A 23,477-nucleotide genomic window follows, 5' to 3' on the forward strand; every position below is an offset into this window, starting at 1 on the left:
TCACAAGGCTAGAAATGGACCTTCCACATAACCCAGTAATTCCTCTCCCAGGGTTCTATCCTAAGGACTCTGTAACACCCACCCAAAAAGATGTGTCCACCTATGTTCATTGCAGCACAATTTGTAATAGCCAAAACCTGGAAGCAACCTAGGTGCCCAACAACAGATGGGTGGCTGAGAAAGCTGTAGTATATATGCACAATGGAACACTACTCAGCTACTAAGAATAATGATCCCACTTTCTCTGACCCATCGTGGATGGAGCTAGAAGAAATAGTCTCAAATCACTGTTTAATCAATCTGAGAGGGAAAATGGATTGAATGTCTCAAACTTTTTGATGCATAGACCATAGTTCTGAGCATATATTTCTTCAGTCTAAGCACTTAAGACTTCAAATTGGTAATCTGAATTTTAACGGTGGGCTCAAAGTGTTTCTAATGACTTTGTGGAATTGTACCCCTCTTATCCTTTGGTCTCGCCAATATTTCCATTTTATAAATAAAATTTTTAAAAAGGTTGGGATTGTGAATGTCACTAAAATGTCGCAATTCCCTTTGCATTTCTATAGTATAATGTATAGAAAACTCAATTGACCTCAAGGCTTTGCTTGTTGGTTTTGTTTTCCAGTACTCTGCTTGTTATGTTTTAAAACTGCCAACAAAGCTAATATCTTCCTTTCTCTTTATCTCTCTCCTTGACTGCTCAACAGTTGACACAAAATAAGTATTGATAATGAGAATAAAGTGGGAACATGCTGGTCAGGGAACATATATGACTTAGTACATAGAGTACAAAATTTTAACATTCCTGAGAAGTTTATTATTGTAATATATGGATTACCTTGAAATTAAAATATCTTTAGGAAGTAAATATTTCCTTTACTGTGGCTAAAGTAAATCTTGGAGTTTGGATTTTAATCCTGATTCTGACCTTCTGTAATGAATAGAAGATTGAGCCAGATAATCACTAAGAACTCTGTCACCCCTTTGAATTATATTGTCGCCTTCACAATAACTTAGAATCAGAAGTGAGTCACGTCAATTTAGCAGGTGGAAATTAAGCAGCTAGATCAGGGTCCTTAAGTTTGTTTTGTTGTTGTTGTTGTTGTTATTTTTGTATTTTGTGTGTTTCTGTTAGCATAAATATGTACTGTTTTTCTGATGGGTGTTTTGGGTGTGTGTGTTTGTGTTAACTTTTCTGGTCTCTTCGATTTACTTGATGTTTCGTATATACTAACTGATTGTGCTCAGACTTCCTCCTTGGCCTGTTTTTCCCAGTTTGTTCTCTGGATTCATAGTACAGAAATGTCATCCTCTTCCGTTGTGACTAACTTCTTTGTTATGAGTGAGATTTTTTTTTTCCCCCATATGCCATTGTTGTGCCTGTGCCTGACCTGACCCGGCCTCTCCTGATTTGTTTTTTCATTGTAACCCCTGTGGACATTACAAAGTGCTTTATTTATATTTGTGTCATTTAATCCTTCCAACTGACTATATTGGTCAGTCTGTTATGCCCATTTAAAAATTAGAAAACCAAGGCTCAAAGAAGTGAAACAACTTTTGCCTAATGTTCATAGTGATGAGTCTAAAATTAAAATTTTAATTTGCAGTAAAAGTTCATTCTCTTTCTGTCTTTTACTTGCCATTAGGGTTATTGTTGGTGTGTAGTGCCTGCACAAAGAATCCACCACCCCTAGTGGCTTTTGTTCTTTCTTTCTCTCTCTCTCTCTCTCTCTCTCTCTTCTTTCTTTTTTATAAGATAGAGAGAAATTTAGAAGGGATGAGAGACACCAGGAGCACTGCTTCACTGTGAAGCTTCCCCCTGAAGATGTTGATCAGCGGTTTAAACCCTGATTTTTGCACATGGTGACATGTGTGCTCAGCCAGGTGTGCCACCATCCACCCCCTGAAGTTCATTCTCTTAAGCATTATGTTGTATTGTCTCTGTGGTGCTGATATTGAACACCTACTGGATCCAAGTGATGCATTTATCACCTTTTATCTCTCTATCCTATAGTAGTAGAAACTGCTATTGCACATAGTCCACATTAGGCAAGGGACAATGTGTATAGATGTTGGACATTCATAGACTGGAATATTGGAGTGATCCAGGAGGTGGTGCAGTGGATAAAGCATTGGATTCTCAACCATGAGGTTCTGAGTTTAATTCCTAGGAGTATATATACCAGAGTGATGTCTGGTTCTCTCTTTCTCTCCCCCTTTCTTTCTCATGAGTAAATAAATACTTTTTATTTTATTTATTTTATTTTTGAGAGAAATTTAGAGACAGAGACACACAGAGAGAAACACCAGAGCACTGCTCAGCTCTGGCTTATGGTGGTGCAAGGGATTGAACCTGGGACTTAGGAGCCTTAGGCATGAGAGTCTGTTTGCATAACCATTATGCTATCTCCCCCACCCAAATAAATAAATTCTTTAAAAAAAAAAAAGAGGGAGTCGGGTGGTAGCGCAGAGGGATAAGTGCACCTGGCGCAAAGCATAAGCATCCGGGTTCGAGCCCCCAGCTCCCCACCTGCAGGGGAGTCACTTCACAGGCAGTGAAGCAGGTCTGCAGGTGTCTATCTTTCCCTCCCCCTCTCTGTCTTCCCCTCCTCTCTCCATTTCTCTCTGTTCTATCCAGCAACGATGACATCAACAACAACAATAACTACAACAACAATAAAAAAAAACCAAGGGCAACAAAAAGGATAAATAAATATTAAAACTAATTACAATAACTACAACAATAAAACAACAAGGGCAACAAAAGGGAAAGTAAATAAATATTTAAAAAAAAGAAAAAGAAATGTGACTCTATATTGATAAGTTCTATCTCAATTTTAAAAATCAGTATGCAAACTGGACCTTCAGTTGCTGCATGTATAACTGATATTTTCCATGTCTTCTTACTTAGGGACTCCCTATAATTTCATATTTCTCAAACTGATATGCTGATCACTGAACTTTAGCAGGAAAATACATATCATACTTTTCAAATATTTAAAGCTTACTATTTTAATAAGATATCTTAGAAACGTTATTGTGTTTTCAAAGATTTTTTAAAAAACATTTACTGATTGTGAGGAGATAGGGAAGAGAAAAAGGAACACCTGCAGCACTGCTGCACGGCTTGTGAAGCTTCTTCCCACAGGTGGGGGCCGGAGGCTTGAACCTGGGTCCTTGCACATTGTAACATGTAAACTTAACTGGGCGTGCTACCACCTAACTCCTGTTCTGTTTTTTTTTAATTTTCCCTTTTGTTGCCCTTGTTTTTTATTGTTGTTATAGTTATTGTTGTTATTGATATCATCGTTAGACAGGACAGAGAGAAATGGAGAGGAGGGGAAGACAGAGAGGAGGAGAGAAAGAGAGACAGCTGCAGACCTGCTTCACCGTTTGTGAAGTGACTCCCCTGCAGGTGGAGAGCTGCTCTGTTCTATTTTTAAGGAAGACTTACTCAATCCTAAAATATTGTTCCTAATACATAGTGATTATGTAAAAGAATTTCATGTCTAAGACTCCTAAGGTTCCAGGTTCAATCCCCAGTGCCAGTCAGAACTGACCAGAGCTCTGGCTAAATACGTTTAGGACCAGGTGGTAGCACACTTGGTTAAGCACACATATTACCGTGTGCAAGGACCCAGCTTCAAGCCCCTGGTCCCCGACTGCAGGGGGGAAGCTTCAAGAGTGGTGAAGCAGTGCTACAGGTATCTCTCTGTCTCTCTCCCTGTATCTCCTCCCCTCTCAATTACTGTCTGTCTCTATCCAATAATACATTTTTTAAAAATATTTTTTTAAAGAAGTTTCTAATTACATAGATTTGCTTTGGGTATACACTCACAGGTAGGAAGTACAAGGTTTTTTGTTTGTTTGTTTGTTTTTGCATAACCATTGTACTATTTCCCCAGCCCAGCTCTTCCAAGTATAGTTTGTTTGTTTTTTCTATATTTATTTTCCCTTTTGTTGCCCTTGTTTTTTTATTGTTGTTGTATTTTATTATTATTGTTGTTATTGATGTTGTCATTGTTAGATAGGACAGAGAGAAATGGAAAGAGGAGGGGAAGACAGAGACAGACACTTGCAGATCTGCTTCACCACTTGTGAAGCGCCTCCCCTTCAGGTGGGGAGCTGGAGTTACAACCGGGATCCTTATGCTGGTCCTTGGCTTCACACCACATGCACTTAACCCACTGCACTACCGCCTACTCCCGCAAGTATAGTTTTATAGCAAGCAATGAAGAAGTGTCAAGATGTTAGAGAGAGAGAGAGAGAGAGTGTGTGTGTGTGTGTGTGTGGCTTTTTTTTTTTTTAATACAGAGACAGTGACAAAAAAACCATAGTGCCAAAGCCTTCTTCAGTGTGGTGGGGGCTGGACTTGATTGAACCTGTGTTGCTCAGATAGCAAAGGAGTGCATTTGTCCAACAGAGCTATCTTGCCAACCCAACTGTCTGATATTTCTGATGCAAGCCTATATCTAAAACTTAACCTTTGAATAGACTTTGGCTTCCATTAACCTGCTATACTCAACCCTGTTTTAGGGGGGGTAATTAAATTTACAAATTCTTCTTTGGTAGGCTTCTACCTTCTGTAGTCTGCGGAGTTCTAACAAACCTCAATGTCATGAAAAGTGGGTGTGGACTTTTAGGGCTGTGCCTCTTAGTAGCTAGAATGTGGTTGGCTGTGTCCACCCCTTCCTGCACTTGAGCTCTTCACTGTGTGCACTCTGGAATGACAGGCATTCCTGTGTGAAGAGAGCCAGTGTGAAGACGCATTTGTAAGAGCCACAAGTGCCCAAACCGGGAAATAAAGAAGCAGAAACTCCAGATTAGCTGACCTTGTGCTGTTTCTTGACGTCTAGTAGTGACACTGAGGAAGGAGTATATGTCCCTTCCTTATGTGGACTTGTCTTTTAAGAAAAGTTTGCCTTGGTCCAGGACAGTTTGTTGTTGAGACATACATCAGACAATATAATCATGGGGCAAGCTGACATCTCCAGACCGGTAAATCCAGATGCAGTTGGTGAGTAATAGAAGGCAAAGAAACAAAATCTTAACAGAGGAAAAGCAGGCTTACAGATGAAATTGAATACTTTATAGGTTATTTGTATGTGAAGATTTTAACATTTATAATTTTGAAACATTGATAACTTTGTAAAGAATGAATAAAAACAAATTATTTTTCACTCAGCTAGATTAATTTACCATCCATTGTTTTACTTGGTTCTTTAGGAGTTTGCTAAGGAAACTGCTGATTTCTTTTTAAATTTCTTTATTGGGGTTAATGGTTTACAGTCAGTAGTAAAATACAGTAATTTGTAGAAACTGTTGATTTCTTATTCCTACATAAGATAAGTATATTCTTCATGAAATCTTATTTAGAATTGAGTGGGTTTTTTTTTACTAATATTTTGTAGAATTTGGGCAACTGACAAATACAGACATGGAAAAAAATACAAACATGGTATAGACCTAGAACCATTGACTTCTATTTTTTTTTTAAGAGATTTTATTTATCTATTAATGAGAAAGATAGGAGGAAAGAGAACCAGACATCACTCTGGTACATGTGCTGCCGGGGATTGAACTCAGGACCTCATGCTTAAGAGTCTAGTGCCTTAGCCACTGGGCCACCTCCCAGACCATCCATTGACTTCTATTTACTGGGCCATTTTTAAATTAAGTTTTAGAACAGTTATACATCTTCCAAATATGTCTCAGGGTTTCCCATTTTGCTAATGTTTTGTTTTCTCATTAAGCTTTAGTATAAATTTTTTATTTATATATTAATTATTAGAAAGAGACTAAGATAAATTGAGAAATGGGGAGGAGGTAGAGAGGAAAGAGATAGAGAGACACCTGCAGCCCTGCTTCACTGCTTGAGAAGCTTTGCAGGTGGGGGCTGGGGGCTTGAACCTGCATCCTTGCATACCGTAATGTCAGCGCTTAACCACACATTGTGTGTAACCATACAAAAATGTGTAAACATTTGCAATATTCATATCTCAGAGATACCTAGAAACCCAGCTGATAGTTGTAAGGTGTAACCCAAGAATTCCAAAACAAATAAGGAAAATATAAATTCATTGTCGCAATTTGTGGGTTTTATGTAAGATGAAGAACGGTGTTGTAAAGAATAGTTTAAGTGGTCTGGGAGGTGATGCAGTGGACTCTCAAGTGTGAGGTCCTGAGTTCAATCGTCAGCAGCATATGTCGCAGAGTGATGTCTGGTTCTTTCTCACTAATAAAGAAATAAAAGTTTTAAATGAATGTTCTTTAAAGGATTGCTAAATATAAGTAAAATGGGTGAAAGTCAGTGAGCCATTTATTGTCTTTATGCTTTTTTTTAACATTTATTTATTCCTTTTTGTTGCCCTTATTGTTTTATTGTTGTAGTTATTATTGTTATTGATGTCATCATTGTTGGATAGGACAGAGAGAAATGGAGAGAGGAGGGGAAGACAGAGAGGGGGAGAGAAAGATAGACACCTGCAGACCTGCTTCACCACCTGTGAAGCGACTCCCTCGCAGGTGGGGAGCCAGGGACTCGAACCGGGATCCTCACTCTGGTCCTTACGTTTTGCGCCACCTGCGTTAACCCACTGCACTACTGGCTGACTCCCCCTTTATGCTTTCTTAAGATATTTTTTATTATTTTCATGAGTAAGAGAGAATGACCATAACACTGCCCAGCTGGTGCAGTGAAGAAACCTGGGACCTGCATGCGAACTTTTCTCCCCACTTAACATAGTTTTTTAAGTTGCACCTTCTCTTTGATTTATGAAGCAAAAGAAAACATGTTTAGTGTTAGGCTGGTTGCTCCCCTTACCCCACCAAATGAAAAAATGTGACTTTAAAGGAAAGCAGGAAAGTGTGGGAACACAGGTTATACTCCCAACTAATGTGTCATCATTTAGTGTGATTAAGCTTCTGAAAATGGGTTTCCCCCGTGAGGACTCACCAGGTAAAGTTCCTATGAAGTATTTTTCATGTTATACTGAAATAGAAGCACATGAATCACAAAGTAAGTCATTCAACGACAGATTTTTAGAACAAAAGTCGGAACTTGCTTCACTTTACACTGATCAGCAGGGCTTCCCTCCCCCCTTTTTTTACTAGAAGATTGTTTGGTTTTAGTTATTGAGCTTTGTAAGTTTTTTGCATGCCTTGGTTTAATTTCTATGAGGTTTATGTTACACAAATACATTCTTCCATTCAGTAGGCAATCTTTTTGTCCTGCTAATATTTTCTTTTGTTGTTAAAATTTTTGTTTTAATATTTATTACCTTTTGTTGCCCTTGTTGTTTTTTTTTGTTGTTGTTGTTGTAGTTATTAATGTCATTATTGTTGGATAGGACAGAGAGAAGTGGTGAAAGGAGGGGAAGACAGAGGTGGGGAGAGAAAGATAGACACCAGCCGACCTGCTTCACCGCCTGTGAAGTGACTCCCCTGCAAGTGGGGAGCCCGGGGGTTCAAACCGGAATCCTTATGCCGGTCCTTGAGCTTTGCACCAAGTGTGTTTAACCCACTGCACTACCACCCGACTCCCCTGTTAAAGTTTTTTTTATCTGCTGTATTCCCATTGGTTTATTTTTGCCTTCATTTTCCTTGCCATTGGAGTTGAATTTTAAAAAAAAAATCTTACAATCTGGGTGATGGTGTGGTAGCTAAAGGATAGGACTCTCAAGCATGAGGTCCTGAGTTTAATACCTGGCAGCACACCAGAGTGATGTCTGGTTATTTCTCTCTCTCCTATCTTTCTCCTTAGTAAATAAATAAAATCTTTTAAAAAATATCTTAAATATTGGGTGGGGAAGACAGCATAATGGAAAGACTTTAATGCCTGAGTCTCTGAAATCCCAGGCTCAATCCTAGCACTTTTATTTATTTATTTATTTATTTATTTATTTATTTATTTATAAAAAGGATACACTGACAAAACCATAGGGTAAGAGGGGTACAACTTCACACATTTCCTACCACTAGGTCTCTGTATCCCATATCCTCCCTTGATAGCTTTCCTATTGTTTAACCTTCTGGGAGTATGGACCCAAGGTCATTGTGGGATGCAGAAGGTGGAAGGTTTGGCTTCTGTAATTGCTTCCGTGCTGAACATGGGTGTTGACAGGTCAATCCATACTCCCAGCCTCCTCTGTCTTTCCATAGTAGGGTGGGGCTCTGGGGAAGTGGAGCTCCAGGACACATTGGTGGGGTTGTCTGTCCAGGGAAGTCTGGTTGGCATCATGCTAGCATCTGGAACCTGGTGGCTGAAAAGAGTTAGCATATAAAGCCAAACAAGTTGTTGACTAATCATGAACCTAAAGAAAAAGGCTGGAATAGTGCAGATGAAGAGTTTGGGGGGGGGGGGTCCTCCATTTTGTAGATAGCTAGTAGGCATATTTTAGTAAGGGCCTGTGACTATACTAGGTTTTTTTTTTTCCCCTGAGCATGAAATCTGATATGCAGATGGATCCTAATTATTGTCTGGGGAGATGATGTCATGGCTGGCAGAACAGGGAAGAGAGTAGCTCTCAAATATGGGAAAGGTGTATAAATATTGTTGACTATAAACCCCATCGATTTGATCTGATTTGGGGCCCATATTCAGCTTAGGATCCATGTGACCTCTGCATCCCTATAGATCCGAGCTCACATTCTGTGGTCATGAGTAGGAACATTTCATGCTGCCCCAATATCAGGACCCATCTTCCTCAGGTGTAGCATAAAGTATGTTGTCCATCCTCCCTTTGGAGGATGAAACATTCTCTCCCGTTGTTGATTCAAGTTGAGGGCAAGGTCTTATGGGGGCCCACAAAGGGGGTCTGTTTTGTTGTTCCTGATAGAGATGACCAGTAACAATGGAGAGAGGGATTTATTCAAGGTTTAGGTCCATCATGTCTGTTTGGGAATCTCAGGACTCCCGAAATAGAGCCCCAGCTGATGGAGTGGCCTGATAGTGACTAAAGAGTCATCGTTAAAGTATGCTAGTCTCTTGCCCTTATTCAGCTTTTGCAGTCCTTGCTTTGATAAGGATAGCTTGGGAGTGAGTGAGGAAAGTATAATAGGAAATAGGTGAGGAGGGTAGCTAAGTCTAAGTAGACACTATTTCATTATGAACTTCATACTGACTCACTGTAGACTATTGTGTATTTTTGCTTTCAGGTATATATTTTGACCTAATTTATGTATACATGTGAACATATGCCCTATCTCATGGAACCTGGTCTATATCGAGGTTTTGGGACTTTGTTAGGAGGTGAACCACCTGGAATGGAACTAGAGAATCCTATGAAAGGAAAGATCTCACTCAAGTAATGAGGCTGAAGGGTTGATATTCCATGCCTGACGTCTCTGGACACGGTCTGAAGTGAAGCATACCGAGGTGGTACTCGTTGCTTGATTAGGTTGGGATCAGCAGATGCAATATCATTTGGTATGAATTGAGAGAAGCATGCAGGAAAGTGAGCCCCACTCTAGAGGTTCCAGGACTGGGGAAATATAGGATCTATAGAGGAAGTGGGAGGCTCTTGCTGTCTAAGGATTTAAGAAGGCAATACATAGTTATTGCTATAATCACATTATTTAGCAATTGGGTTAACTTTGAAGAATCTCTTTGTTACGATTTGCTGTATCATACACAACATCACCATAATTTATGTCTTTTGGTATTATTTGTATAAAGCTTTGCTTCTGTTCTCCCTGGTCTAAGCTTTTGAGAGATTCATATCAAAGACTCAGCCTATGTATGGTCTGTGCATTAAAAAGTTTGAGGCATTCAGTCAATTTTTCCCTTTTCATATTAAGTAGTGATTTATACGACTACAGATTAATAGGAGTATACATAAACACCATTCCCACCACCAAAAGACTGTGTCCCATCCCACTCACCCCCAACCCCCTCATCCCACCCCATGAAGCCAAACATACACCCTCAGCCTCAACCTAGGGTTTTTGCTTGGGTGCCCTCCTCCAAATTCAGTGAAATCCTGCTTTGAGTTTCCCTCTCTGTTCTTCTTTCTCAACTTCTGTTTATGAGTGGGATCATCCCATACTTGTCTTTATCTTCCTGACTTAGCTCACTTAACATAATTCCTTCTAGCTTCTGACTTGGAAGGTCAAGTGATGGCACACCTGGTTAAGTAAACACATTGCAAAAGGACCTGGGTTTGAACCCCGGCTCCCCATCTTCAGGGAGGAAGCTTCACAAGCAGTGAACCAAGTACTGCAGTTATCTCTCTGTCTTACCTGTCTTCCCCTCACCTCTCAATTTCTCTCTTATTTCTTCTTTATTTGATAGGACAGAGAGAAAATGAGAGGGAACAGGGACGTAGACAGTGAGAGACACCTACTGGATGGCTTCACTGCTTATAAACCTCCCCTCCCCTAAAGCTAGGGGTCTGAGTCTGGGTCTTTGCACATGGAAACATGTACACTCAACCATGTGTGCCCAACCACATGTGCCACTGCCCAACCCCTAACAATATATTGTAATTCCTGATCAATAGAAAAGTTGAGGGAGTTGGGCGGTAGCGCAGTGGGTTAAGCCCGCATAAGGATCCCGGTTCAAGCCCCCTACTCCCCACCTGCAGGGGAGTCGCTTCATAGATGGTGAAGCAGGTCTGCAGGTGGCTTTCTCTCCCCCTCTCTGTCTTCCCCTTCTCTCCATTTCTCTCTGTCCTGTCCAACAACATCAATAATAACTACAACAATAAAACAACAAGGACAACAAAAGGAAATAAAAAGTTGATTTTGTGTTCTCTAGAATCCGTTACTATGTAATAGACAGACACCCAACTAATTAGCATATGCCCTTAAAATAGGTACAAAATTAAACATTTTAATTAGCTCTACCCATCCATCTAATCTGCAACTTTTCTTCTTTCTGTCTTTGCATTCTTACTCTAGCCTTTCTTTTCTTCCCGTTTTACCCCTTCATATACCTTCCATTCATTAAGCTCCTTCTTCCTTTCCTTTGCATGGGTTTTGTTGTGGTTTATTTGTTTTTGTTTTTCAGTGTCAGGGATTGAATCAGGGCCTCATATGTTCTGACACTCTGCTACATTCTTGGCCCAGGACTTTATTGCTTTTTGTTTGTTTGTTAGTTTAACTGAGAGATGGAGAGATCAGAGCAGTGCTCAACTCTGGCTGATGGTGGTGCTTGCTGGGTACTGAACCTGAAACTGCAGAGCCTCACACATGAAAATCTTTTAAATAATCATTATGCCATCTCTCCTGAATATATTACTTTTTTTTTTCCTCCAGAGCTATTGCTGGGCTGGGTGCCTGCACCATGAACCCACCGCTCCTGGAGGCCACCCTTTCCCCCCTTTGTTGCCTTTGTTGTTGTAGCCTCGTTGTGGTCATTATTACCATTGTTGATGTTGTTCGTTGTTGGACAGGACAGAGAGAAATGGAGACAGGAGGGGAAGACCGAAAGGGGGAGAGAAAGACAGAAACCTGCAGACCTGCTTCACCGCTTGTGAAGCAACTTCCCTGCAGGTGGGGGGGGGGGGGGGCTTGAACCGGGAGGCGAACCGGGATCTCTACGCCGGTCCTTGCGCTTTGTGCCACATGCGCTTAACCCACTTCGCCACCGCTTGACCCCCAACTTTTTTAAAAAAAATTATTTTCCCTTTTGTTGCCCTTGTTTTTTTATTGTTGTTGTAGTTATTATTGTTGTTGATGTCGTTGTTGGATAGGACAGAGAGAAATGGAGAGAGAAGGGGAAGACAGAGAGGGGGCGAGAAACATAGACACCTGCAGACCTGCTTCACCGCCTGTGAAGCGATTCCCCTGCGGGTGGGGAGCGGGGCTTGAACCGGGATCCTCATGTCCGTCCTTGGGTTTCGCAACTCCTGCGCTTAACCGGCTGCGCTACTGCCCGACCCCCTTGAATATATATATTATTTTTAAAGATAAATATTGGCGGTCGGGCAGTAAGTAGCACAGCAGGTTAATAAGCAAATGTGGCATGAAGCGCAAGGACCTGCATAAGGATCCCGGTTCGAGCCCTGGCTCTCCACCTGAAGGGCAGTCACTTCACAGGCAGTGAAGCAGGTCTGTAGGTGTCTCTCTACCTCCCCTCTGTCTTCATCTACTCTCTCCATTTCTCTCTGTCCTATCTAACGACTATGACATCAACAACAATAAAAACAATAACTGCAACAAATAAAACAAGAGCAACAAAAGATAAATATTATTTTATCTTTTATTATATATAATTTATATAATATGTAAAATATTATTTTATATTTATTTTATTATTTCCACTTTCCTATATTCCTTTTTTCAGTCACCATTTGATTTATATTGCTCTGAAATGTATATATACTGTTTCTCGGGCACATCATAATGAGTAGTTATAGAAAAGGTAATTTAGGGAGTCGGGCGGTAGCAGCAGCGGGTTAAGCGCAAATGGCGCAAAGCACAAGGACCCGAGCAAGCATACCGGTTCGAGCCCCCGGCTCCCCACCTGCAGGGGAGTCGCTTCACAAGCGGTGAAGCAGGTCTGCAGGTTTCTATCTTTCTCTCTCCCTCTCTGTCTTCCCCTCCTCTCTCCATTTCTCTCTGTCCTATCCAGCAATGACAACAACAACAACAATAATAACTTCAACAACAATGAAAAACAAGGGCAACAAAAAGGGAAAAATAAATATTAAAAAAAAGGTAATTTAGAAATATTGTCTTTCAGAAGTAAAGATTGGCAAAGAAAGGGAGTCAGGCGGTAGTGCAGTGGGTTAAGCACACGTGGCGCAAAGTACAAGGACCAGCTTAAGGATCCTGGTTCCAGCCCCGGCTCCCCACCTGCAGGGGAGTCATTTCACAGGAGGTGAAGCAGGTCTGCAGGTGTCTATGTTTCTCGCCCCCTCTCTGTCTTCCCCTCCTTTCTCTGTCCTGTCCAACAACGACTACAATAAAACAACAAGGGCAACAAAAGGGAATAAATAAATAAATTTTTAAAAAAGATTGGCAAAGAGAATACACATGTATTTAGAAATTACTCCAGAAATTCATCTGGAGCAACTGAACTTAAATTTTAAAACATGGGGGCTGGGTGGTGGTGCACCTAGTTGAAAGCATATGTTTGAGTGCACAAGGACCGAAGTTCAAGCCTCCATCCCCCCCTGCAGGGAGGAAGCTTCACCAGTGGTGAAGAAGGGCTGCAGGTGTCTCTCTTGTCTCTCCCTCTCTATCACACCCTTCCCTCTCAAGTTCTGGCTGTCTCCAATAAGTAAAAGATAATAATTTTTTTAATATTTATTTTTCCCTTTTGTTGCCCTTTTTTGTTGTTGTTATAGTTATTGTTGTTGTTGTTGTTGGGTAGGACAGAGAGAAATGGAGAGAGGAGGGGAAGACAGAGATGGGAGAGAAAGACACCTGCAGACCTGCGTGGTCACCTCCTGTGAAACGACTCCCCTGCAGATGGGGAACCAGGATCCTTATGCCGGTCCTTGCGCTTCACACCACGTGCACTTAACCCGCTGCACTACCGCCCGACTCCCAGTAATTTTTTTAAAATTTAAAACATGAACTAAAGGAGTGAGAGAGAGAAATAGTTATGCAAAAAGACTTTGAGCCTCCAAAAGGCCCAGGTTCAGTCACCTGCACTACTCACTATAAGCCAGAGCTAAGCTGTGTTCTGGTAAAAATACGTACCTAAGTACATCCATTAAGTGTTTACCATGAGGTATCTGGGTGTTGAAGGAAAAAAAAAGTACTAGAACTCTGTATAGTATATACTGTAAGGAGAGAAAGGCAGTAGCGCACCTTGTTGAGCTCCTGTATTCCCATGCACAGGGACTTGGGTTCCAGCCCTCATTCTCCACCTGCAGGGGACGAGTAGTGAAGCAGGTCTGCAGGTGTCTCTCTCCTTCTTTATCTCTCCCTCCCCTCTCATTTTCTCTCTGTGCTATCAAAAAATATATACAAATGCGGGGGTCGGGCATTAGCGCAGTGGGTTAAGGCACATGGCACCAAGCCAAGGACCGGCCTAAGGATCCGCGTTGGAGCCCCTGGCTCCCCACCTAAAGGGTCTCTTCATAGACGGTGAAGCAGGTCTGCAGGTATCTATCTTTCTCTCCCCCTCTGTCTTCCTCCCTTCTCTCCATTTCTCTCTGTCCTATCCAACAATGACGACATCAAGAACAACAATAATAACTACAACAATAAAACAAGGACAACAAAAGGAAATAATTTTTTTTAAGTCTATTATGCTATGTTGCTCCACCCCCCCCCACCCCGTTTTCCATTATATGTTTAACATAAGATTATTCATTAGGACAAACTGCAGAAGTAGCACATCAGACTTTCATGTCTGAGGTTTCAAGGGCCCAGTGCCCAGACCACCATATACCAGAGCTGGCACCCCCCACCCCTGTCATGCTCTCTAGTAAATAAAGAAGTAAATCTTTTTTAGAAAATAAAGTTTAAGATTATTGATTCTAGAAACTTAGTTTTAGTGATTAAATAATATTTTCTCTTTTTTTTTTTCTTCCTACCTCAGCATTTCACCACTCCACGCTGACTTTTTTCCAGAAAGAGAGACAAAGACAGTGACAGATACTACAACATTAAGCGTCCTTCAGTGTGGTGGGAGCTTGAACCTGGGCTGCACACATGTCAAGGCACTGCCCTATCCAAGTGAGCTATTTTCTGGCCCAGGATTTTCAGTTTATTTCTTCATATAGCTACTGTATATTTAAATCATTTCAATAATTTACCATGTGAAATAATGTTATCATAAATAGCACCTTCGGGCAGCTTCCATATCTGTCTCTACCTCTCTCTCTCTCTCTCTTTCTCTCTTTCTCATGTGGTATTTAAGATCAAAACTAGTGTCTCATGTGTTTAATTCTGTTCACTGAGCCACTTCTTTGGCCCCTCAGCTTTCTCTCCCCCCTCCCTTCTTTTTCTCTCTCTTGTCATCACTGAAACTTAACTGCTCCAAACCAGTTTTTTTCAAGTAGAAACAGAGAGACAAAGAGAAAGAAACCACAGCACCAAACCTTCTTCCAGTATGGTAGGGCCAGACTCAAACCTACTTTATTATCTTTTAAATACTTTTCTATTTTGTTTATTATGTATTGGATAGACAGGGAGAAATTGAGAGGGGATTGGAAGTGTAAGACACCTGCAGCACTGCTTCACTTCTCATGAAGGGGAAGCCCTCTGCAGGTGGGTTCTTGGGGCTTGAACCCCAGGTTCTTGGCACTTTGCAATGAGTGCTTAACAGGCATGCCACTGCCTGGCTCCATCATCTTTTTTTTTTTTCCCCTAGTGAAATAGAGATGGAGAGGGAGGGAGACTGAGAGAGACCAGAGCACTGTTCAGCTCTGGCTTATGGTAGTGCTGGGAATTGAACCTAGGACCTCAAAACTTCAGACATGACCCCACCAACGTGTCCTGGAGCTCAGCTTCCCCAGAGACACACCTTACTAGGGAAAGAGAGAGGCAGACTGGGAGTATGGACCGACCAGTCAACGCCCATGTTCAGCGGGGAAGCAATTACAGAAGCCAGACCTTCTACCTTCTGCAACCCTCAACGACCCTGGGTCCATGCTCCCAGAGGGCTAGAGAATGGGAAAGCTATCATGGGAGGGGGTGGGTTATGGGGATTGGGTGGTGGGAATTGTGTGGAGTTGTACCCCTCCTACCTTATGTTTTTGTTCATTAATCCTTTCTTAAATAAAAAATTAAAAAAATAAATAAATAGATATTACAAATAAAAAAAAAAACTTCAGACATGAGAGTCTTTTGCAGAACCACTACACTGTCTCCCCAGCACTCATCATCATCATCATCATTATTATTAAACTTTTAAAAAATATTTATTCCCTTTTGTTGCCCTTGTAGTTTTATTGTTGTAGTTACTACTATTGTTGTTGTCGTTGTTGGATAGGACAGAGAGAAATGAGAGAGGAGGGGAAGACAGAGGGAGAAAGACAGACACCTGCAGACCTGCTTCACCACCTGTGAAGCGACTCCCCTGCAGGTGGTGAGCCAGGGCTCAAAGCGGGATCCTTCTGCAGGTCCTTGAGCTTTGCGCCACCTGCGCTTAACCTGCTGCGCTACCGCCCGACTCCCCTTATTTAACTTTTTTAATATGCTGCTGGGAATAAACTCATAACTAACTTCATGTATGCATGATACTGCTGAACTGTTGTCTGGGTTAATTTTTACTCTCTGTGTTTAGAGAAAGGGAAGAAGGAAGAGACCAAAGTGCAACTCAGCTGCCCATGGTTCTGTCTGCTATGCTTCCATGTAGCATTGCAGCCAAAGCCAGAGCCTCTCACTGTGTGCTATCCACTCACTGCACCGTATGTCTGGACCCTCAGCTTTCATCTCCTAAAGCTCAGATTTCTGGACCTTTGTAAATGTCATGAGCACTTAGGTTTGTATTAGAGAGAAACAAAATTTGTACAAAGTTGGAATTAAAATCTGGGGGAGGGGAAGATAATATACATGAACTTGACCTTTCTAAATTATAAAATATTTAGTTTGGTGGTCCAGGAGGTGGCGCAGTGGATAAAGCATTGGATTCTCAAGCATGAGGTCCCAAGTTCAATCCCCAGCAGCACATGTGCCAGATTGATGTCTGGTTCTTTCTCTCCTTTCTCATCAATAAATAAATAAATAAATTTTTAAAGATTTAAAAAAGAATAGTCATTTTAAAAGCAAAAATTAAATAAAAAATAAAATATTTGGTTTGAGAGCTGGTGAGATAGCTCACCTGAGAAGGTGCCTGCTTTGCCATGCCCCAGACCCAGGTTCAAGCACGGCCCCACCACAATGGAGGAAACTTTGGCATTCTCTTGTCTTTCTTTTTGTTTCTCTCCCTCTCTGAAAAACTAAGCCTGGGTGAGCCAGAAATGGCAAAGAAAATGTTTGATGATGAAAGAATATGTTTAATTTGCTCATGAGAAAACAATTTCTATTTCATAAACTCCTCAGAAGTGGATCTTGTGGGCGGGGTGGGCAGTAGCGCAGTAGGTTAAGCGCACATGGCACAAAGCACAAGGACACTGGTTTGAGCCTTTGGCTCCCCATCTTCAGGGGGTTCACTTCACAAATAATGAAGCAGGTCTTCAGGTGTCTTTCTCTCCCCCTCTGTCTTCCCCTCCTCTATCTATTTCTCTCCATCTTATCCAACAACAGCAACAACAATAAAAACAACAACAAGGGCAACAGAAATGGGAATAATGTTCTACAGGAGCAGAGGATTCCTAGTGCAGGCACCAAGCCCCAGCAATAACCTTGGAGGCAAAAAAAAGAGAGAGCTTAGTAGATAGCTAAGTAGGTCTTTCTAATAAATTTTATTTCTAGTCAAACTTCAGTCAGCCACCTTCCCTTCTTCAAAATACTCTTTTTTTTTTTTTTATGCTTTTATATTTAAGTAGCAAAGACTCAACCAGTTACCTCCCTACTATCATTTAATTACTTAAAGATCCCAGTCTTCATATGTGGGAAATCTGATGGAATCATGTTTATGTGATTTTCTTCTGGTATCAAAGAATAATGGGTTTGGGGACTAAATATGAATTGGATTTTTATTAGAAATAATTAAACTGCATTATTATTATTATTTTATACCAGTACACTGCTCATCTCTGGCTTCTGGTGGTGCTAGAGATTGAACCTGGGACCTTTGATGCCTCAAGTATGCAAGTATTTTTGCATAACCATTATATTATCTCTTCAGCCCCTCTTTCTTATCTTTTACCCATATTAATTTTTTAGAGAATATTTTTTTAATATTTATTTATTCCCTTTTGTTGCCCTTGTTTTATTGTAGTTATTATTGTTGTTACTGATGTCATCCTTGTTGGCTAGGACAGAGAGAAATGGAGAGAGGAGGGGAAGACAGACGGGGAGAAAAAGACACCTGCAGACCTGCTTCACCACCTGTGAAGCTGGGGGTTTGAACCAGGATCCTCACGCTGGTCCTTGCCTTTTGCACCACGTGCGCTTAACCCTTTGCACTACTGCCTGACTTCCTCTCTCTCTCTCTCTTTTTTTTTAATTTTGTTTGTTTTGTTTTGTTTTACCTGAACACTGCTCATCTCTGGGATATGGTGGTATAGGGGACTGAACCTCAGACTTTGGAGCCTCAGCCACAAGAGTCTTTGCATAATTGCTGTGCTGTCTACCTCCACCCAAGAATATTTCTTTCAGCAGATATTTTAGCAAAGAGTTTATGGGAAGAAATTTAATCAAAACCTTATTTAATCTGAGTTTTGAGAGCACTCCCAAACTAGTTCTGCCAGAATTACACAAGAATATTACTTCAGAATCTTCTTTCACTCCCTGGTATATCTTATTAATAGCATGAAGACTGTCTTGCCTTGAAGATAGATCTAAAATGATGCACACACTGAAGGAAGCTTCAGTGCTAGGGGTCTTTTCACTCTCTCCCTGCCTTTATTTAAAAATAATATTAATGGGAGTCGGGCTGTAGCGCAGTGGGTTAAGCGCAGGTGGCGCAAAGCACAAGGACCGGCATAAGGATCCCGGTTCGAACCCCGGCTCCCCACCTGCAGGGGAGTCGCTTCACAGGCGGTGAAGCAGGTCTGCAGGTGTCTATCTTTCTCTCCTCCTCTCTGTCTTCCCCTCCTCTTTCCATTTCTCTCTGTCCTATCCAACAACGACAACAACAATAATAACTACAACAATAAGACAACAAGGGCAACAAAAGGAATAAATAAATAAAATAAATATTATTTTAAAATGTCTTTAAATAATAATAATAATAATAATATTAATAATGCGCAAGGACCCAGGTTCGAGCTCCCAGTCTCCACTTGCAGGGGGAAAGCGCACATGTCTCTCTGTCTCTCTCTCTATCCCTGCCTTCCCTCTCAACTTCTGTCTGTATCCAATAAATAAATAAAGATAATAAAAAAATTAAATAGTGATAGTAATAATAATAAACAAATGATGCAAATTTCAAATACAGAGTATGATTTATGAATAAAATTGAAAAATCACTGTGACTGAAAAATAATCTAAATGATAAAAGCTGGTTACTGTATGCAGTTTAAAATTTTTTAATCTCTATTTACTTATTGGATAGAGGTAGCCAGAAATCAGGGCGGGGGGAGTAGCAGGGAAAGTCAGAGAGATGCCTGCAACACTTCTTCACCACTCGTGAAGCTTTCCCCTTGCAGGTGGGGACCAGGGGCTGGAACCTGGGTCCTCATGTATTGTAACATATGCGCACAATCAGGTGTGCCACCACCTGGCCCCCTGTATCCAATTTAAGTACAGAGTAGTCACTTCTGCAGCCAGAGAGAATGTGTGAAGCCCCAGATTCAACCTCTCATACTATATATGATGAAACCCCAGTGACAAAAATATATTCATTCAGTGGGCTGGGGAGGAAGCACAATGGTTATGCAAAAGAGCTTTTATGCCTGAAGCTCTAAAGTGACTGGAGTCCCAGTTCAATTCCCAGAACCACTGTAAGAGAGCTGAACAGTGTTTTAAGCATTTTAGTTGTTTTTCCAGATTTATATTATGTACGAAATATACATGGAAGGAAAATATTGTGGAGATCCAGGCAGTGCACAAGGACCTGGGTTCAAGCCCTAGGCCCCCCACCTGCATGGAGGAAGCTTCCTGAGAGGTGAAGCAGTGCTGCAGAAATTTCTCTCCCTCTTTCCCCCTCCCCTCTCAATTTCTGTTTCTATCCAACAATAAATAAGTTCTTTAAAATGTATTGTGTGCAGTGTTCTATACATGTCAATTAAGTCAACCTGGTTAATCACATTATGGAAATAAGTAACAATCTGATTTGCTGTCAGCTTGTTCTATCAGTTACTGGGGAAGACATGCTATTATCTTTACCTATGAGAGGAGATTTGTCTCTTTCACTTTTTAGTTTCATTATGTATTTTTATGTACTGCAGAGCAACCAGGTAAAAACAAAATAGATTTATTCTGTCTTCCTGCTGAATTGATACTTTTACCATTATAAAATGCCCTTTGCTACTCTGGTGAACACTTTTACCTTGATTCTGTTTCTCTTTCTCCATCTTTAGTACTCTTGCTGACTCAGTTTGACTTAAGCACCATTTCACTATTTCCTTTCTCTGCCTCACTTGCTTTGTGCATTCTCAACTTATACCTACATTAAGTTAGTATTTTTACTATTTCATGAGCAATACAAGAATCACAAAACGCTTTAGCTTTATTTACTCTGTACTGTCATATTTTACTTCTATACCTGCATAACAATAAGCCAAGACAACACTATCATTGCCTTAGGAAACAACATTCTTTTATATTTCTTTTTTTCCGGAATAGTTTTCATTTCTTCCTGTAATTCTCTAATTCAATAAGGATAATTTTATTTTGTCATTTTTGAAGGACAGTTCCAATGGGGATTATATTTTCAGATAAAAAACTCAGGTCTTTTTTTTAATCTTAGCCCTTTGTAAGGGTTATTTCACTTCTCTCCCACCCTCACTCCTGCACACACATTCTAGACTGCTTTTCTTGGCGCATTTTTTTTCTGGATGCTCTTTATTTGTCCATAGTAAAAGTTATCTAGGGGGTCAGGTGGTAGAGCAACAGGTTAAGTGCAGGTGGCGCAAAACTCAAGGACCAGCACAAGGATCCCGGTTCGAGCCCCGGCTCCCCACCTGCAGGGGAGTCGCTTCACAGGCGGTGAAGCAGGTCTGCAGGTGTCTATCTTTCTCTCCCCGTCTCTGTCTTCCCCTCCTCTCTCCATTTCTCTGTCCTATCCAACAACGACGACATCAATAACAATAATAATGACTACAACAGCAAAACAACAAGGGCAACAAAAGAGAATAAATAAGTAAATATTTAAAAAAAAAAAAAACTTCGATTTGAATCCCAACTAGATAACTTTTTTAAAAAATATTTATTTATTCCCCTTTGTTGCCCTTGTTGTTGGCTTCCAGGAACTGGATTCACAGCGAAGAAGAGGAGGCCTGGGAAGTGGTGCAATGTATAAAGCATTGACTTATTTATTTATTTATTTATTTATTTATTTTTCTGGCCTTCAGGGTTATCACTGGAACTCAGTTCTGGCAGTACAAGGAGGGGAGAGAGAAGAGGCAGGGGAGATAGCATAATAGTTATGCAAAAACACTCTCATGTCTGAGGCTTCTAAGTCCCAGGTTCAGTGCTCTGGTAAAAAGAGGAGAGGGAAGGGGAGGGAGAGGGAGAGGGAGAGAGAGAGAGAGAGAGAGAGAGGGAGACCTGCAGACCTCCAGCAGTTCAGTGCTGTACTACAAATCCGCTGCTCCTGGCAGTCATTTTCTTTCCATTTTACTGGATAGGACAGAGAGGAGGGGACACAGATCCACTTAAAATCCCCAATTCATTCTCTCACCCTCTTCTCCTCCTCCTCCTCTTTTTTTTTTTTTTTTTTTTTAATTTTTATTGCCACCAGGGTTATTCTAAGAATACACCACTCCTGAAAGCTTTTTTTTTTCTTCTAATTTTTATTAGGACAGAAAGAAATTGAGAGAGAACTAAGAGATAGAGGAAGAAAAACATAGACATCTGCAGACCTGCTTCACTGCTCTTGAAACATCCCAGCTGCAGGCAGGGAGTGAGGGCTTGAACCCCAGTCCTGTGTTTGGTAATATGTGCCTTTAACCAGGTGCACCACTGCCCGGCCCCTCATTTACATTCTTATATTCTCCCTCTGTTTTCCTTACTCCTCCAAACTCTCCAGAACAAACAGAACATTGAATGACTCCCAAATGTGTTCAAATATTTGGAACCAGTCCAGTAGTCTTTTCAAAACACAGACTCTAGGAAGTAGGGCCTAGGAATCTGTTTTTAAACTTTTCCCCTTAGCACTGGGTGGTGGCACACCTGGCTGAATACACATTACAATGCACAAGGGCCCAGGTTTGAACCCTTGGTCCCCACCTGCAAGGGGAAAGCTTTGCGAGTGATGAAGTAGTCCTGAATGTGTCTGTTTCTCTCCCTCTGTCTTCCCCTTCCTCTTGATTTCTCTCTGTTCTGTCCAACAGCAGCAATGACAATAACAACAAGAGCAACAAAATAGGGAAAAAATGGCCTCCAGGAGCAGTGGAATGCAGGCACCGAGCCCCAGCCATAACCCCGGAAGAAAAAGAATAAAGGGAGTCGGGTGGTAGCGCTGCGGGTTAAGCGCAGGTGGTGCAAAGCACAAGGACTGGCGTAAAGATCCTGGTTCGAGCCCCTGGCTCCCCACCTGTAGGAGCATCGCTTCACAAGCGGTGAAAGCGCTTTACGAAACCCCCCTGTACTGCAGGAGGCGTGGGCAAGGGGCTGGTTGCCAGGAGAGACCACCTGGATCTGTGTGTTGTAGGACTCTTTAATGTGAGCGATTGGGATCACCTCAAATCTTTTTCCTGCCCACCTCAGAGAGCTCTCCTGTCCTGGAACTGGAGGGTGAATGCTGAAGTTGCCGCATAGGGCAGCCAACGCGGGCTCCGCATCCTGTGGTTTCTGGGAGCAGGTGTGCAGGACTGGAGGCCCCGCTGCAGCCCAATCGCAGGGAGCCGAGCCCCGGCCTGCCAGAGCCAGGCACCCGCATTTCGCATTTCTTATAGAGAATTAAAAGGGTTGAGACACAGAGTGTCCTTGGTGATTCATACAAGTTAAATTTATGTCTCTTTCACTTTAGTAACTCTGACCCTGTTTTGCCCAAGACACAGCAAAGTAACGCATCAGTGATAATGCTGCAGTTGCTCTGATAACTACAGTTGTGTAAATCTGACCCTTATCAATGAACTTCCTTAAGTTCGTGTATATCAACTGAAAAATGCTAATTTTTAATTAAATAACTAGCAGTTAAATTTGCTAAATTTGACAAGTGTTGGACTGGAAAGCTCACTTGGAACAGTGCTGTTTTGCCATGTGCTTGATTCAGAGTCAAGTTCAGCCCCCATTACATTGAAGGAAGTTTCTGTGGTGTGGTCTTGTTTCATTGTCTCCCGCTCTCCAGCTTAAAAAATAAATAAATAAAAAGTTTCAATAAAAATTAAGTGAGGGATCGAATGGTAGCGCCCCGGGTTAAGCGCACGTGGCACAAAGCTCAAGGACCGGCATAAGGATCCCAGCTGGAGCCCCCAGGCTCCCCATCTTCAGGGGAGTCGCTTAACAGGTGGTGAAGCAGGTCTGCAGGTGTCTTTCTCTCCTCCTCTCTGTCTTCCCCTTCTCTCTCGGTTTCTCTCTGTCCTGTCCAACAACGATGACTTCAATAACTACAATAAAACAAGTGCAACAAAAGAGAAAATAAATAAATATTTTTTTTTAAAAAATTTTTTTTAATTAAGGGCGGAGGGTAGATAGCATAATGGTTATGCAAACAGACTCTCATGCCTGAGGCTCCAAAGTTCCAGATTCAGTCCCCTGCACCACCATAAACCAGAGCTGAACAGTGCTCTGGTTAATAAATAAATAAATAAATAAAACATTAAAAGTCAAAAAAAATTAAGTGGGGTTCGGGCAATAGC

General features: G+C 41.4%; 1 protein-coding gene across 13 annotated transcripts in view; it reads left to right on the plus strand.

Moving 5' to 3' along the window:
- PHACTR4 (phosphatase and actin regulator 4) overlaps positions 1-23,477 on the plus strand; it is a 108,824-nt gene that overhangs the window by 39,477 nt on the left and 45,870 nt on the right. For 2 of the 13 annotated variants that reach the window (XM_016187846.2, XM_060205696.1), the window contains exon 1: positions 4,743-5,020. The exons of the other annotated variants lie outside the window; for them this stretch is intronic. In XM_016187846.2, coding sequence (XP_016043332.1) covers positions 4,975-5,020 — 46 coding nt within the window. In that variant the 5' untranslated portion in view covers positions 4,743-4,974. Of the gene's footprint in view, positions 1-4,742; positions 5,021-23,477 lie in introns of those variants that run through there. 13 annotated transcript variants of the gene reach the window in all.

This window comes from Erinaceus europaeus, chromosome 13 (assembly GCF_950295315.1).
Source record: "Erinaceus europaeus chromosome 13, mEriEur2.1, whole genome shotgun sequence".
Lineage (NCBI taxonomy): Eukaryota > Metazoa > Chordata > Mammalia > Eulipotyphla > Erinaceidae > Erinaceus > Erinaceus europaeus.